The sequence below is a fragment of the Phalacrocorax aristotelis genome, chromosome 23, assembly GCF_949628215.1.
Source record: "Phalacrocorax aristotelis chromosome 23, bGulAri2.1, whole genome shotgun sequence".
NCBI lineage: Eukaryota > Metazoa > Chordata > Aves > Suliformes > Phalacrocoracidae > Phalacrocorax > Phalacrocorax aristotelis.
Genome location: NC_134298.1, coordinates 4,185,555 through 4,200,735, shown reverse-complemented (window position 1 = coordinate 4,200,735; position 15,181 = coordinate 4,185,555). Strand labels below are relative to the sequence as shown.

At 55.4% G+C, this 15,181-nt stretch overlaps 1 protein-coding gene across 3 annotated transcripts; it reads left to right on the top strand.

Annotated features, from left to right (window-relative positions):
• Positions 1-1,010: 1,010 nt before the first annotated feature.
• LIMD2 (LIM domain containing 2) lies at positions 1,011-14,667 on the top strand. Of its 3 annotated transcripts, none has more exons than XM_075117129.1 (5): positions 1,011-1,406; positions 10,088-10,224; positions 12,909-12,953; positions 13,209-13,348; positions 13,888-14,667. In XM_075117129.1, the coding sequence occupies exons 2-5, from the start codon at positions 10,183-10,185 to the stop codon at positions 14,045-14,047; spliced, it is 387 nt and encodes a 128-aa protein (XP_074973230.1). In that variant the 5' UTR covers positions 1,011-1,406; positions 10,088-10,182; the 3' UTR covers positions 14,048-14,667. The 3 variants fall into 3 exon arrangements, with proteins under 3 accessions (XP_074973230.1, XP_074973232.1, XP_074973231.1); XM_075117130.1 differs by lacking the exon at positions 1,011-1,406 and adding an exon at positions 7,878-7,995; XM_075117131.1 differs by lacking the exon at positions 10,088-10,224 and having other exon boundaries at positions 1,254-1,406.
• Positions 14,668-15,181: the final 514 nt, after the last annotated feature.

The window sequence follows — 15,181 nt, the reverse complement described above, 5'->3', positions numbered from 1 at the left end:
ATGGATGCTATTTGGGCAATGCAGAGTGACAGAGGTGATAAATCATATCACCGCCGTCTCCTTGTCCAGTAAACACTGCCATAAATTCCTTAATCATGTTTTTTGTACAGGAATTACAGACAAACTCTGCACACAAAGATCACCTGCCTCTGCCTCTGGGCTCAGGCACTGGGCTCAGACTCGAGGCTGTCTCCAGCCGGTGTTCAGCTCCTGCCAGCAGCACCACGCTGCGTTGAGGAGCCCAAACAAGAATATTTGTTTCTGCATCATCGCTCTCAAAGCTCATCCCATGAGATGCCATCTCATCATGGCATATTTTGTCTCCATTTATCACCTGTTAGAGGGGTTTGGGAGGTTAAGGTGAAGTCCTCAGAGCCACGGGGTCCCTCTGCCTTTCTGCTGGCTCAGAGCCATCCTGGCTTCCTTGGCTGGTCTCAAACCGCCTCTGAGTTCCCTTCAGGCTCTAACTACCAATATTTAACCTACTTATTCCTAACATTTTGCCCTGTTCCTGGGGACATCCCAGCCCTCCAAACTCCAGGCAGTGATTTTGCTCGCCCTACGAGAACCTGCCCTGGCAGATCTACTGACCCCCTTACACAGCACCGCTGCCACACACGGCTCATCGACTCTCATGGAGTAAAACCCGGATTTCTGAAGCCATCACATCTCAGTTTTGCCACCCCGGGGGGTGAGGAGCTGGGAGCATTGGGGTCCCCCTTTCCTGCTGCTGCCTGATATGACCCTTCCTCTGCAAACAGTTTCTGAGGCTGGGGGTGTGTGGGGGGTGTGTGTGTGCAAGTTTGGCTTTTGCAGACCCTGGAGGGATGGATCCTCCAGGATGCTTGCAGGAAACCTTACACGAGTGGGTTAGAGCCACATGGAGAGAGGCCAAGGCCATGTCCAAAGTCTTGAGCAAAGCCCATCTGCACACACAGAATATGGCAAGGAGTGGGGGGAGAGGCTGGCCCAAAGCTAATTATGCGGGGGGGGGCCGTGCTGCCGGTGGGGAGGAAAGCGGAGGCAAGTTCTCGGGGTTGGCGGTCGGGTCGAGGAGGCTGCAGGGCTCTGGGGGCAGCTGGGAAGAGGGAGCCCCGGAAGAGAGGGGCTGGGGAAGGTTTGGGGTTAGAGGTTGGCTTCACACAAAGGAGCAAGCGGCTGGAAGACGGTACGACGCTGAGAGCCAATCATCGCGGCAGCCCGGCGATAAAAGGGCTTGTGAGGCGGCCGTGGGAGCTCGCAGGAAACCGCTCCCGCTCCCACAGCCCTGGCCTCTGCAGCGGGGAGAAAGGGAGCGAGAACACCCTACCATCAGGGACGGCCAGACAGACCCACCGCCAGACAGACCCACCCTGCCGGGGTGAAACCCTCCTGCTCGGCATCGCCGTGAGGAGCCCAGGCATATGGTGAGCCTTCACTCGTGCAGAACAACAGGGCTGAGAGGCGGCAGGCGGCTCGGCGGGAGACAATGATGGTCCCTGAGATGTGGGGAGCGAGGGGGTTCATCCACCCCGGGGACTGCTGCCGACTGCGGCTCTGCTTAGCGCTGGGAAGAGAGGGAGATGCTGGGGGCAGAAAGCACGACTGAGCGGTGGGGAGGGAGAGAGAGGCAAGCGCCCAGGGAGAAAGGGATGGAGAGGAGGGAGGAATGCAAAGACAGGGAGAGTGTCGGGAAGCAGCACCGCTGGCCGGGAGCCACCCAGCAGACGGGGGGTTCATCCCCCCTGCACAGCCCCCCGGGAGGAGGTCCCATCCAGATGCGCTGGGAACTTTTTTGCTTTCGGAGGAGGCTCGGCCAAGGCGGTCGCGGGAAGCAGATTCAGGGTGGGGGAAAACACAAGGGTGTCTGTTCTCGGCCCTGGGTGGCCTTGCTGGGGTCAGGCGGGGGCAAGGAGATGCTGTCTGAGCTCCAGGAGGCTGTTGGGGAGCAATGCTGCTGAAGGGGGGTGAGCACCCCGTGCCCTGCGTGAGCTGGGGGTGAGGGGCTTGCAGCCAGCGTATCATGGGGACAAGAGCGAGTGGAAGCCTGTGCTCCCTGGGTCAGCGGGCATCTTGGGGTGCATGTTTCGGGGCTTGCACTTCCCATTTGGGCTGTAATTCCCCCTTTGTTGTGTGCTGCAGTACATGCTGGAGGGGGGCTGGACAGATCCATTTTATTAAGCTGATCAGAAAGAGCAGAGATGGATGAAAACCTGTTAGATCCTGACTCCCCTCTCCCCCTTCGTTAATGCCTGCTAATTCTCGATGGTGTGTCTCCAGCCGCCTCACCCACCCTGTCTTTAAACCTTCCCAGCGACAGGTCTTTCATCACTTCCCTAGAGAGGCTGTTGCACGACTGTGAGATCTAATAACAACACGAACACCCTGAGCTCTGACATAACCCTTATAGAGCCAGGCATCTACCAGGGCTTCACAAAAGAGAGCAGCTCTGTTTTCATTGGGGGTGGGGGGAAGGGAGCAGAAAAAAATGAAATGATTTGTCCACTGTCACCCAAAAATTAGCAGCAGAGGTGGGAATCAAGCCCAGGTCTCCTGAATCCCAGTCCGGTGCTGTAACTACCACGTTTTGAGACCGTCTGCTCTGTCTAATCCCCTTGGATCACTTGAGACCAGCTAAGCGACCTTGTAGATCACATTTTAAACCAATTTTCTTTTGATTTGTGTTCATGGGGTCGGCATCAGTTTTGAAGGAGCATGGCAATTCAGCAGCCTGGATCATGCCTCGGAAACTGGGCTTTGTCCACAGAAGACATCGTGTGAGGGCTCTCGCAGGGAAGACATCTGGTGCCCCAGCTGAGCTGTTGTGTATTTAAGGCCAGGAGTAGCACATCTGCAGCATTATTAATGTAGATTACAAAATAATTGCAGGGCAACTGATCAAGCCTAGTCCGAAACGGCTCCAGCATTACGTCCTTTTTAAATGGGAGCCCTGCAAGCAGCAAATTCCCAGTTAAGAAGCGAGGGTCTGTCAGAACCAGCCTCTTGGGCTTTGCAAAGTGACTAGATGCATCTTCTTTGTCATACAGCTCAAAACTAGGTCCCTGACCTTTTTTGGTCAACAAAAATCCCACGAGACTTCTCATTAGGGAAGGGAGTTCCTCTTCTGGTTTCCTTCAGCGAGTCAGTCCTGTGAGCCTACAACTACCCCCTCCGATCCTACATGGCGATGGAGTTTTTCTTTTCCTTTTTGCCCATCCTCAGCTTTTGCAGTGTTGTCCATTGTCAGGCAGCTGCCATGTTCCCCCAGAGGTGTCTGCCTTTCACTTTCCAGTTAAGTCATTTTTATCTGCCATCTGGGGGTGTTGCAGAGCTTACCTAGCTGTTAGCAAAAGCTCTGGGATAGAAAACATTAAATCTGGGTGAAGGGATTATTGCAAATAATATTAAGCACACTTTAGACATATTTCTCACTCCTTTAGTGACCCATAACCCCCACCATATGGCCAGCTCAAGGGTGTTCAGCCACAAGGAGCCTCAGCAACCTCTGATGTGCCTCTTCAGGGTGTGTTTTCCCAGCACACTCGTTGCTCTGCTGAAATCCCGTGGCCTTGCAGAGCACCAGATCCTATACTGGGCTGTTTGGCATCTTGGTTCCTAAAAGGGAGAATGGAGGTGAAGGCTGAAAATAGTCAGAGCAGCTCAAAAACAACGTTCTTTTGAGAGATTTAACCTATGAGTGTGATTTTGGTGGCTGTTTTTTTCACACAATCTGCACTTGGACACAAACGCAGGAGGACACAGCAGCTCTCACAGGGGTGGTGCGGAGGCAGGGACCATGGAAAGTGGTTGTGCTGTGTTTTGGGGTGCCAGGGCTCACTCCTGCTCTCGCTGCGTCCGCAGATGGAGAAACAGCAGAAGCTCTCGGGAGGGGCTGCAGGGCTCCCGCAAAGCTTTGCTTCAGGTATGGGCTAATGCACATAGGAAATGCCAGTCCAAAGTCTGGTGTTTTACAGGTGATATTGCATGAGAGGAGATTAGCCAACAACATTTACAGGTTATGACTGGGGAAAGAGGGAATTACAGGGGATTACAGGTCCATTAATTGGAGTACAATAAAAGGTGAATTTCTAGAATAGGTTTGGAAGAGTAATCAAAGACAAGGTGTTGGGAAGCAGAATAAAATACAGTGTGGTTTTCACACAGATCATGTCAAGTGAGCTCAGTATCTTCCTTGGGTATTGTAACTGACTTCTGAAACATCAGGGCCTCATGAATCTGGATTTAAGGAAAGCACTTGATACAGTCCCCCAAGAAAATGGTTATTTTAGGTGGAGACAGAAAGAGGATAGGGAAGAGACAGCAAAATAGAAGGAGGACGCTTGGACCCTTCTACAAGGAGAGATCTAGGGTCTGAACTTGTTAACAATCTCTTTAGAAGTCAGGAGATCTGCCCACGGTGAGAAAGAACAGATCAGCAAACAGGAAGATGAGACTGGAGCCCCAGAAACGGCTGAAGCAGAGCTGTGCCAGAGCAGGCACTTGGGGAGCTGCAACACGAAGCTGCTGTAGCCTGGAGGGACCTCAGCAAGGGCAGGGCACTGAAGAAGAGTGAGCTTCTAGGATTTCTGGCAGAGGTGGCAGAGGAAAAGCACATCGGGCCAGATGTTTTCTGGGGTGCCAGAGAAGTATTTGTACCAGAGTACAAAGGTCTGAGAGCTCCTTTAGTGTGGTGCATCCAGGTCAGCTCACCTACCTGCAGCGGGCTGCCAAGGTGGCTGTAGGAATGGAGAACCCACCTTGTGAGAACAGATTAAAAGGAATTGGATTCTCCTGCTAAAAAAAGACTGTTAAGGAATGTGATAACTCCTTATGAATCCCTTCGGGAGACAAATATTATGGTGGGAGAAGAACTAGGAACATAATGCCAGTATAAGAGTAAATGGATATACATTTATGTAGGAAACCAGAAGGTGAGGTTTCCAGGTGGAGCATGGTTTATGGAAGAGACTATGGAAAAAGTGAAAAGGGGAGGGAGAAAGCATGAACTGCTATTTGCCTATCGTGCTTCTTTGCACCAGGTTTATATTGCACTTAATTAGTACCATGCTGCAGAGCCTCCAAGTCTTTCTCCCAGTGAAGCAGTTTTGCCTAATGTCCAACCTGAACCTCCCAACCTGCAATTTTTGGCCATTGCTGCTTGCTCTGTCATCTGGCACTACTGAGAAGGATTTGTCTCTGCCTGGAAGAGGCTCTTCTCATCCTCCCAGCAGGCCTTCTGCTGTATTTGTTTTATCTGAGCTCCTAGCAAGGTAAGAGATTGCGGGGAGCACAGACTCCCTTCAGACTGTGATTTTTAATGGATGCCATTAAACATGGCCACGGTCCCAGGAACGGGCGGCTCCATGCTTCAGTTTCTGCTTCTAGAAAACGGACTAATCCCAACGGCATCCTCCTGCCCCGTCTTCCGCCTCGCTGAGAGGCAGGGGCTGGGGACCAGCCCCGTCCCCCTTGGCCCTAGTCCTTCCAGGGCCGTGCACCTCCTCCTCATGGGAGACAAGCCGAGGCAGAGGCGAAGGTGGGAGAGCAGAGCGGGTGGGCAGGGGCTTCCCTCGGGCTCCCTCCTTGCTCATGCGGGTCCTCCATTGTTGCCCTGACAAAGGCAGCCCTGTTCCTCCCCACAACTATTCCTTGTCAGCATCCCTCAGCATTTCGGCTGCCGATTTCCTGCCCACTGGCAGCCTGTCAAGAGGCAGCCTGGGCACAGAACGTGGATGGAAAGCGGATTAGTGGGGCAGCCTGGTGGAAGGTAGCTCCGTGCCGTGGGGTGTGGGCAGGGACAGGTCTGTGCAGTGGGGCTGCTCTCCAGAAACCTGATGAACAGGGTAGTGGTGTCCACGGCAGTGGCCTGGCTGCTCCTCCCTGAAGTCCTCCACCCTGCATCAAACAGCAGGGACCTGCCCTGGGTCCCAAATACTGATGAGATCAAGTGGTTGGCTCAAAGCCACACAAGGAGCCAAGATCTGAAGCTGAATTAGGGTCTTCCATGGCTAAAGCTGGAGCCATGACCACCAGGCTTCCTCCATCATCCCCCCCAGACTGTTTCTTTCCGTGCTTGAGAAGCCGAAGCAGCACTGGGGTCACTGTCCCCCCTTCCCCAGCAGCGCTATGCCCAGTTCTGGTGCTGGCCCATTTGATGCTGACTCTGCACCATGTTTTGCTCCATGGTGTGGATTGGCTGTGAGGCCCCAAGGCTGCAGAAAGCGGGGCCAGCTGGGCAGTGAGCTGGGTGATTCCCAGGCTCAGGACACAGGCTCTTCCAGCTCCTCTTCACCTCCCTCCCACGCAGTCCTGCTGAGAGAGACCATGGGCTGAGCTGGCCGTGGAGCTGGAGGGTCAGCGCTGTCCTGTGTGTGTAGGCTGCACTAATCCTGCACATGACCTTGGGGACATCAGTCCCCACAGCAATCGGCTTAGTCCACGATTTCCTGGGGGAGAGGCTTGACAGCATCTCCGCGGTGTTGAGCCCCTGCCCGTGCCTCGCCGTGCTGCCGGGGTACTCCGCATCCTCCCAGGATGGAGGAGGAAGGGGCCCGGATTCCCCACACCGCACTTTGCCTTTGGGAAAGCCTCTTGCAATGGTACGGTGATCCCAGCAGTAAACATACACTTCACAGGGCTGCTAATGGGAACCATATGGCAGAGAGGGGCCTCTCGCCCTCCACAGTCACACTGCTTTCCTGTGCCGGAAACCCATCGGCTCTCGGAGAGGCCATTAGCCAGCACCGGGCTGCACTGGGCTGGGGGCCCACTGGGAGCAGGCTGGCTTGGCAGCCCCATGAGTGAGGGGAAGGGGGGAGAGGCTCCCCGCACCCATCTGGCTGCAGGAAATGCGATGCTTCAAAGGCAGGTTGGGGCGATTGGGGAATTTCCCGGAGGGGCCACCCCAGATTCTTCCCTCTCCCTACACCTGCCCCCAGGTCAGGCAGGAGGGTGAGAGGGGGCGGGAGAGGCGGCTAGGCAAAAGCTCTGTGACCGAGCAGCTTCTGGGATGGACGTTGCCTTCCTCACCCCAAACTGCTCCCCGTTCAGTGCTAAAAGACGGAGCTGTGGCACCCTCTGTAGCTGCTCCCACATGCCAGTGGGCACGGGTCCCCTGAGGATGCCAGACAAGCTCTAACCCTAAGGTCCTCAGTCAAACACCAGCTTGAGATCACCAAAAAAGCCCCCAGAGCAGGATGGGCAGCCGCCTGTGATGCCCTGTGGGTGGGCAGGGCTGGCAGCTTGGGCACCAAGTGCATCCTGCTGGCTGTGGTGCCATGTCTCCAGAGCACATGGAGATCCACATCTCTCCATGTCTCCCATGCTGCGGCCACCAGGGGCAGGAAGAGCAGAGGCTGTAGAAGCAAAGGGGTTCCTGTCCTCTGTCCTGAGCCAGATGCCTGAAACTGCTGGCTGCAGGACCAGGAGAGGGACAGTCCTCACTCCTGCTCTTCCCAGGCTGTGTAGATGGCTAAGAGTCTTGGGGAACAGAAGTTGGGAGAAGTCCAGTCAGGTCTGGCAGTTATGGTGCCAGTGTCCACCAAGGAGACTTGGACTTGGCTTTCTTGCTTTGTCACGGGTGCCCTCTGTGCTCCTCAGAAAACCAGCGAGGCCTCCTGCCACGCGCTGGGAGGGCTGTCCTGGCAGTCGTGAAGGCTTCGTAACATCAATGTGGCAGCACGTCCTTAAGCAAAGCCTGTGCCACCAGGGTTCCTCCGCTCATGGAGGCTTTGTTGCCTGCTTTGGGCTCAAATCCCATCTTGTGCAGACTCCTTGGTAGAGCAGTAACAGCAGTTGAGAGTCTCCTAGAAACCCTCCTGTGGTTTCCAACTTGTTCTGTTTCCCTTATCGCTTCAGCACACCCTTCCCCTTTGAGATTTCTACTCTTGCCTCCCATCCTTCAGCAGGAAGGACATTTAGCAACTTCTACTCATATGCCTGTAGGGCAGCTACAACGAGGGGACCTCTCGTTTGAAACCAAGGCTGGGAGAGTGTGGGCACAAGGCTGCGAGCAGGGTATGTGCATGGAGGGGAAGAGGGATGTTACGAGGAAGGAGATCTGAAGGATGGGGCTGGATGGAGAACTTCAAGCCGTGGGGCAGGATATGTGGGATGGCATTGGAGGGAGCAGGGTTTGGGTGCAAGAGAAGCAAAGGAACAAATAGTGGGTGGAAGGAACCAGGCGGGGTGTGTGTGTATGGGGAAGGGCAAGAGGGGGATGATGGAGAGACTGGGGAAACCGAGGGGAAGAAGGTGGCTGGGGTGAGGGAGGAAGATGAGCTGTGAGGGAAGAAGAAGGGAAGCTGGGAGTGGAGACACGCTTGTGGCAAAGGCAGGGGAGAGGGTGAAAGGCAGGTGAAAAGGAGGAGGGCTGTACATCCACATTAGAGGCATGCGTGGGGTAGGGACCAGAGGGGTTGTCTGGGTTCCGCAAGTTTCCCCCGGGATCTGCGCTGGGCTCTAGGCACCGTACCGGCCCCAGAGACGTGAGAGGGAAGGTCCTGTCCCAGGGAACGGGGGTCAGAGAGGGGCTGTGGGCTTGGGTCTGGCCCGGCCCTCGGCACATGCTGGGTACGACAGCAGCCGCCTGCGTGCTGCCATCCGCCCCGCTCGGCAAGCAGGAAATAACAAGCAAACCGCAGAGGAGACGGGAAATGATTTAGGTAAAATTGGAGCCGCATTCTCAGATGAGGTTGTGAAATGTTTGCGACGAGGGCCGTCCAGCCCCCAAGGCCTGCGAGGGGGAGCCCAGTTCACCCGCCGCTGCTCAGGACCTGGAGCAAAGACTGCTCAGTTCTGAAAGCAGTCACTAATTTCGGGTGCTTGGCTGGGCACAACGCAAGCCTCATGTCACCTGCTGGGTGTTGGGACTTTTTAGGCAGCCAAAGAGCCCCCCAAACCCAGGGCAGATTTGCAAATGTCACCATGAGATTGGTATTGTGGAGACATCCCCCGCCCCAAGCCCTCCACCATGGCATATCTCCTGCCCTGGGGTTTCTCAGGGTCTACCCTAGCCCTTGGGCAGCAAGAAAGTTTTTGGGGTGACAATATGAGAATGAGAAGTTTAAGGAGGAAAGAAAAGCAGCCCCAGACAGGAAGGGGGTGTGCGCTGGTTTGCCAGCCCCCAGCACATCCCCACCATGCAGAGCCACCCTTCACCCTCCTATTCCTTGCTCTGCTCCTCCCTCTGCATCGTTTGCTCAACCTTGCACCTCTGTCTTGCGTATGCAAAACACGGCTCATCAAGCCTGACCTTTTATGGGTGTTTTGAAGGCAAGGTGTGATGGGGGAAAACCCCTGAGGATCTGTCAGTGCCTTTTCAGCTAATTTTTACCAAAAGGGGTGACTTGCAGCGCTGGTGGTTTTTTTCTGTGCCGCATTAAAATTGGTCCAAGACCTGTCAAACTCGTCTTCCTGGGCACTCAGCATATCACACAGGAGCCACAGCTTATGGGTCTCGGCCTAAAGGGAACATGGGCTCCCCAGAGAAGACAAAATCCCCATCACTCGCTCTGCTGAGCTGTGAGCTGGTCTGTTCAACAGTGTTTTTCTGGGCTAAAATTAGACTAAAATCACAGTCTGCTCCAGCAACACCAGTCCTTTAGTGGCTACATTAGTGAAACACTGGGTGCTGGTTTCGCTGCCTTGGACAGTGGCTCTGGCTGGGCTGGGAGTCGTAGCCTTGCTGCTAATAGCTGGCCATTGCCTGGCAATTGCCTTCCACCCTTGGGTTTGGAGCAGAAGCCATCACATCACCTTCTGCTCGTGTTTCTGGCAGCCCTCTTCCATGCTAACCCAATCAATTTGTATGGGAAGGAGGACTAGAGCTACTGAGCTGTACGCCAGCCTCACCTCAGCACCCCGATCACCTGCCAGCTTCCTAAAACCAAGCAGTATTCCAGACCTGCATCTCCTGCCTGCCAGTCCAGCCTGGTGTGCCCAAACCTCTTGGATCTCTTGAGAAACCCCTAGACCAAAGAGGCTGCATGGAGCCCATGGAGGAAGCTTTGAACTTGTTGCTGTCACACACCAGCTCCTGCAGCGCTGTGCGGCTGCTGGGTTTGGAGTGATGAAACCAGCCACGCTCCTGTTGACATTTCCTTTCCAGGTGTTGCAAGAGGTCTGTCTTAGACACATCCCCAGGGAACATCGGCCCACAAACTTCAAGCTCAGGATTAAATAGACGGAGGAGGGGAAGGAACCATGTTCCAGGCCACGGAACCCGCCAGCCCACCCCCAACTCATGTACGTAGCATCCCCTGCGGTTTGTATGAGAATTTCAAACCTGGTTTTGATTCTCAGGGACGGAGGGTCATGTACAGAAGGTGCTGTATTCCGGACTTGACATTTTAGGGTGATCAAAGGCACAGTCACTGCTACTCAAACAACAAAACTGGGGACAGGAATGTTCCAGCAGAAGGGGCTGTTTGCTGAGCACATTGCAACGCCAGCGTCCAGGCTCTGGTCCATACAGAGCTGCTCACCCTGCTCCCGCCTCGAGTTGCTGTTTGTTTGTGTTTCCATGGCTTTCTGTGATCACAATTGAGAGCATGCGAGCTGCTTAGGATTGGAGTGATTGGAGATGGAAAAACATAAAGGCTCAAGAACATCTCCTGCTGGGACAGGATACGGCCCTTCCCCAAGGGAGGATATATCAGATATGAAATAGATAGTGTGCCTGATCGGAGCCAGAAGGCTGCTGAGAAGTGACGAGCAATGGTGGATTGCCTGTAGCCTTGGGAACGGATGTGTTCCAGCTCCAAAGAGGCAGCGTTTTCCTTAGCTCTGGTCAGCTGTGCCTGGAAACAGTATATTAAATCCTAATCCCAGGAGAGCACCTGCGGTTGTTTTACCAGTGCCAAGGGATGCAACCGGTTTTACACAGCCTGAGCCTCCCTACTGCCCATGTCTCTCTGTTGACTTTGGCTTATTCTTCCAGCCTTGTGGGAGTGAGAGGAAAATCATGTCCCTGACCTCAGTCAATGAGAGTAGCTGAGGAACATCTGAAGAGGCAGCTCAGCGAAGTGAGAGTTTCCTGTGCATTTCTTAGACAAACTGTTTCCAAAAATACGAAGGAGAAACGATGGAGAAGGGTAAAGCAGAAGGAACAGGGGTGGAAGATCAGCCTGGGGGGAGAGAGAAGGGGCAGTGCTGGCCAAGCAGAGCCGAACCAGCAGCAAGAGGAAGGACAAGGAGGCAGTGGGGTGATGTTCTGGGGTCACACTGCCCCAACCTTGGGAACAAAGAGTGCAGAGGCTGGGCAAGTCTGTTGTAAAGCGGTCCTGGCTGGTCCGCCTTGCTAAAAGTGTGTTAACCCATATGATCCTGACCGTTTGAAAGAAGAAGGGAGCATTTTCATCAGTGCAAAGGCAGGCTAAAGTACTTGCAGGTGGCTGACAGGGACCCAGCGGGTGCCTGAGCAAACAATCAGCTTGGGAAAGGCGCAGGACTGTGGGGCTGCACGGTGGAGCACGCGAGGGGGAGGAGTGGGAGGTGAGTTGGGAGGAGATGAGTTGTTGCAGCTGCAGATGGGAGAGCGTGCACCGAGACCCTGCTCTGAAATCCTGGGGGCAGAGGTACAGGCACCGCGGGGTTTGGATCTCTCTGCCCCGCTGCTCCTCCCGCAGCTGCAGGGTCCAAGTAACATCTGCTCCCACCAAGCTGCAGAATGCCACGGAGCAGGTCTTCAACGCTGAGCGTGCGCCGCGGCCCCTCCTGCCTCCGCACACAGAGCCCGCAGGGACTAGCGAAGGCCTTTTGCTCTCGCTTACGGTGCAGGCGTTTCCTGCGCAGCGCAGCAGCGTGACGGGCTGATAACAGGGCTAGCAGAGGAACTCAGAAACAAAACATCCGCTGGGGGGGGGACCAGCACGACATGCTCCATGAGAGCGAGGGGCACCCCAGTTATCCCCTGGAGGAACCGGCAGCCTACCACCCTCTGACTGCAGGCAAAGACTGGCACCGGCGGCATTGCTAGAGCCCTGCGCACCTCCAGCGAGAGAGAGGTTGATTATCACTCTCCAGCCCTGTGGGGCAAATGATTGTTGGCCAGGAGGAGCAGGAGCAGCATCTCACACCAAAGCAGAGCTGCTGTCAGCAGACGCATAAGCCAGCTGGTGACAATTTGCTGGTGCAGGTCACAGAGAGGGTTTTGCCAGGGGCTTGTGCTGTGGCAGCTCAGCAAGCCCCTTCCTCCTCTCTGCCTGCCGCAGGCCCAAACTGTTCCCCAGGGATGTGGAAAGAGTGCTCCTCTGCTCTGCTGTTGTTACTCCTGAGGGGCAATGCCAGTGCTGTGGGTCCCAAGACATGCATGGCGGTTGCACTGGGTGGCCAAGGACGGTACCTGATGCCTGCAGATGGTGAGAGCTGCTCGTCAGTGGGACAGTTGTTACCCTGGGGTTGTGTTCTGCGATGCCTATGCTGTGACATCTCCTGGATCTGTGCTTGGGTGCTACCACCACAAAAGAGGTCTGCTGTACCTTGGCCATGGAAGAAACAAATCTGTGCCATGCTCTTATGTTGAGAGAGAGGCCTCAGTGAGCAGTGCTGGATGAGAGAGCTGGCTGCTCTGCCCCCAGAGCCCCAGGCAAATTCCACAGCCTCCTGGTGCCCGGTTCCTTCTCTGCAATATGTGCGTGTTTTTAGCTCTTTTTCTATTTTCCTCTCTTCCTTCTCCTCTTTGGTAATAGCACCATGGTGCAGGGAGTAACTCACACACAAGGACCTGACGGAGCTCATGGCCTCTGGGCAAGTGAGTTCAGAGACGGTCATCGCGTGCCCGTGACAGCCAGGCAGGGGCTGCTGGCGTGCCCCAAGGTCCTGCAGCTCAGCTGCCTGTACCGATCCTCCGCTGCTCCTCCTTAAGCACAACTCAGTGTCAGGCTTGTCATTCCAGGCTCTCATTTTCCTTTCTCTTCTTCCCTTCTTAGGAGGCAAAGAACAGCTCAGGAGGCAGCACAGTGCAGCGCTCCAAGGTACCTGCAATTTTACCACATCCTACCGATTCACAGCAAGGGGGGAAGGACTGACAGCCCAAGGCCCAAACACCAATCCAGCCCAGTATCTGTGGGGTGCAGAGAGGGTGCGGGGAGATGGGGCTGCTTCACGCTAACCACTGCTCCAGCAAATGGCAGCACAGATAGTAAGAAAGACAGCTGTGGTGGGAGCCAGGCACAGGCTATCCCAAACCCCGTCCTCATCCTCTCTCCCTTTGGTCTCCCCTTTCCCAGTCCTTCAGCCTGAAGGCACAAGTGAAGGAGGTGTGCACTGCCTGCCAGAAAACCGTCTATCCCATGGAGCGGCTGGTGGCGGATAAATTCGTCTTCCACAACGCCTGCTTCTGCTGCAAGCACTGCCACACCAAGCTCAGGTGAGCCAGGCTGGGAGGCTGCCGTGCTTGCTGATGGCGAGGTGGATGGGTAGCACTGCGGCTCTGCCTGGCCTGGGTGGGGGACACCACTCTAAATAGCGCACCCACCCTCCTATCACAGCCCTTCGCCCTCTTGTGGGGTAGCTAAAGACCCCCAGCCCACTCATCACAGCAAAAAAGGGGCTTATCTGCCCACCTGGTCCCAAGTCTCAGCTAAAACCCACCTGGTATGGAAAGCGAGCTTTATCCCTCAGGAGCAGGGAGAGAGCTCGAAGGTAATGCAGAGCCGAGCCACAGCTTCCTGCTAGATGACACAGAGCCAAGGCTGAGCTGCCCTGCGGGACCCAACTCTTAACAGGGCTCTAACGCTGCTCACAGCAGCCCCTAACATCCCGAGCTGGCTGGAGGGAGCCTAAGGGTCCCCTCCTGTGTGTTCCCTCCTCTTTCCTCCCCTGTCCCGGTGCCTCCAAGCCACAAACGCTTCCCTCCAGCCCACAGCCAAGTCCCCCTGCCCAGCTAACTCTGCCCTCCCTCCCCAGCCTGGGCAGCTACGCGGCGCTCCACGGGGAATTCTACTGCAAGCCCCACTTCCAGCAGCTCTTCAAGAGTAAAGGCAACTACGACGAGGGCTTTGGGCGCAAGCAGCACAAGGAGCTGTGGGTGCACAAGGAGGTGGAGAGCGTGACCAAGTCGGCATGAGCGGGGCCAGCCCACCCTTCCCTGGAGCCCAGCAGAGACGGCACGGAGCAGTGCTGAGCCAGGGGCTAACTGAGCTGATGTAAAGCAAAGGGGACCCAAGGGCCTGTGGGTGGTAAGGGAAGGGAGGCAGCCCAGCCCTCTTTGGAGGATGCTCAGAGGGGTCCTACAGGCCATAAGGGCAGGGCACAGGGGACCGGGGTGCAGCCCCCAGACCTTAAGCCCTCTCCCTGCAGGCCCCTCTCGCTGATGAGATCAGACCAGAATCACTTGCCCCATGGGAACTCCAGCCATGTTCATACGTTTCAGGCCTGCCACCATGGAAAAGGAGATGATCTGGGGGTTTAACCTAGCCTTTAAGTCACAGCAGAGCTCCCAGCTCCTGCCACACCAATCCTGCCTTGCTGGGGCTCTGAATAAGGAGGGTCCTTGGTTTACATCAGCTCAGTTCAGCTGGGATTGTTCAGCCTTAAGGATGTTGCCCTGCGACTGTTTGACAGTGTCTCTTTTTTATATTTGCCTTTGATTGGTACGTTCTGCGCTGGAGCCTGGCACGGCAGCTTCACGTGTGATGCTGCTCCACGCGCTCTTTTATTTTTTTAATACAAGGTTTCTGAGCCTTCCCTGTCTCGTCCTGTGTTCCCAGGGGGCCGGGAAGGTGGGAGCAGCAGTCAGGTCTGCCTCTTACTGCCCAGTTACTGTAGAAAGAGCCTTTGCCCATGCAGGACTGAGAAAGTACTCCTGGGTACACGTGGGTAAACGTTATGACTGAGGCAGACCATCCTTTGGAGACTGAACACTGGATTTCAAATTGCACACCAGTGTTACTACCCTGCGAGCTACCCACCCCAGCTGTAACCGCACGCCAGCTTCCACGTGGAGCCCGGACCGCCCTCAAAGGGAATTCACTGTCCTGTGGATTAGATCCACCCCTCCGCCCTGCATACATATCGTGGCTAACTCGCTTCCCCTTCCACGTCAATAAACATTGCGCCCTGCCTCCACAAGCAGATACTGGCTCAATTCACTCTGCAGCTGGTGCAATGGGCAGGGCGGGCATCAGATCTGGGCCGACTGGTGCAATACGAGGTCTGGTTTGGATCAACCCCATCTGCTGAGCTGTCGTGTTTGGACAGC

What these genes read in the sequence shown, in the direction of transcription:
- LIMD2 (XM_075117129.1), top strand. Translation starts at nt 10,183, where the DNA reads ATGTTCCAGGCCACGGAACCCGCCAGCCCACCCCCAACTCAT. An exon ending in CCAGCCCACCCCCAACTCAT is followed by an intron (nt 10,225 to 12,908) that starts GTACGTAGCATC and finishes TTCCCTTCTTAG; the next exon opens with GAGGCAAAGAACAGCTCAGG. An exon ending in CACTGCCACACCAAGCTCAG is followed by an intron (nt 13,349 to 13,887) that starts GTGAGCCAGGCT and finishes CTCCCTCCCCAG; the next exon opens with CCTGGGCAGCTACGCGGCGC.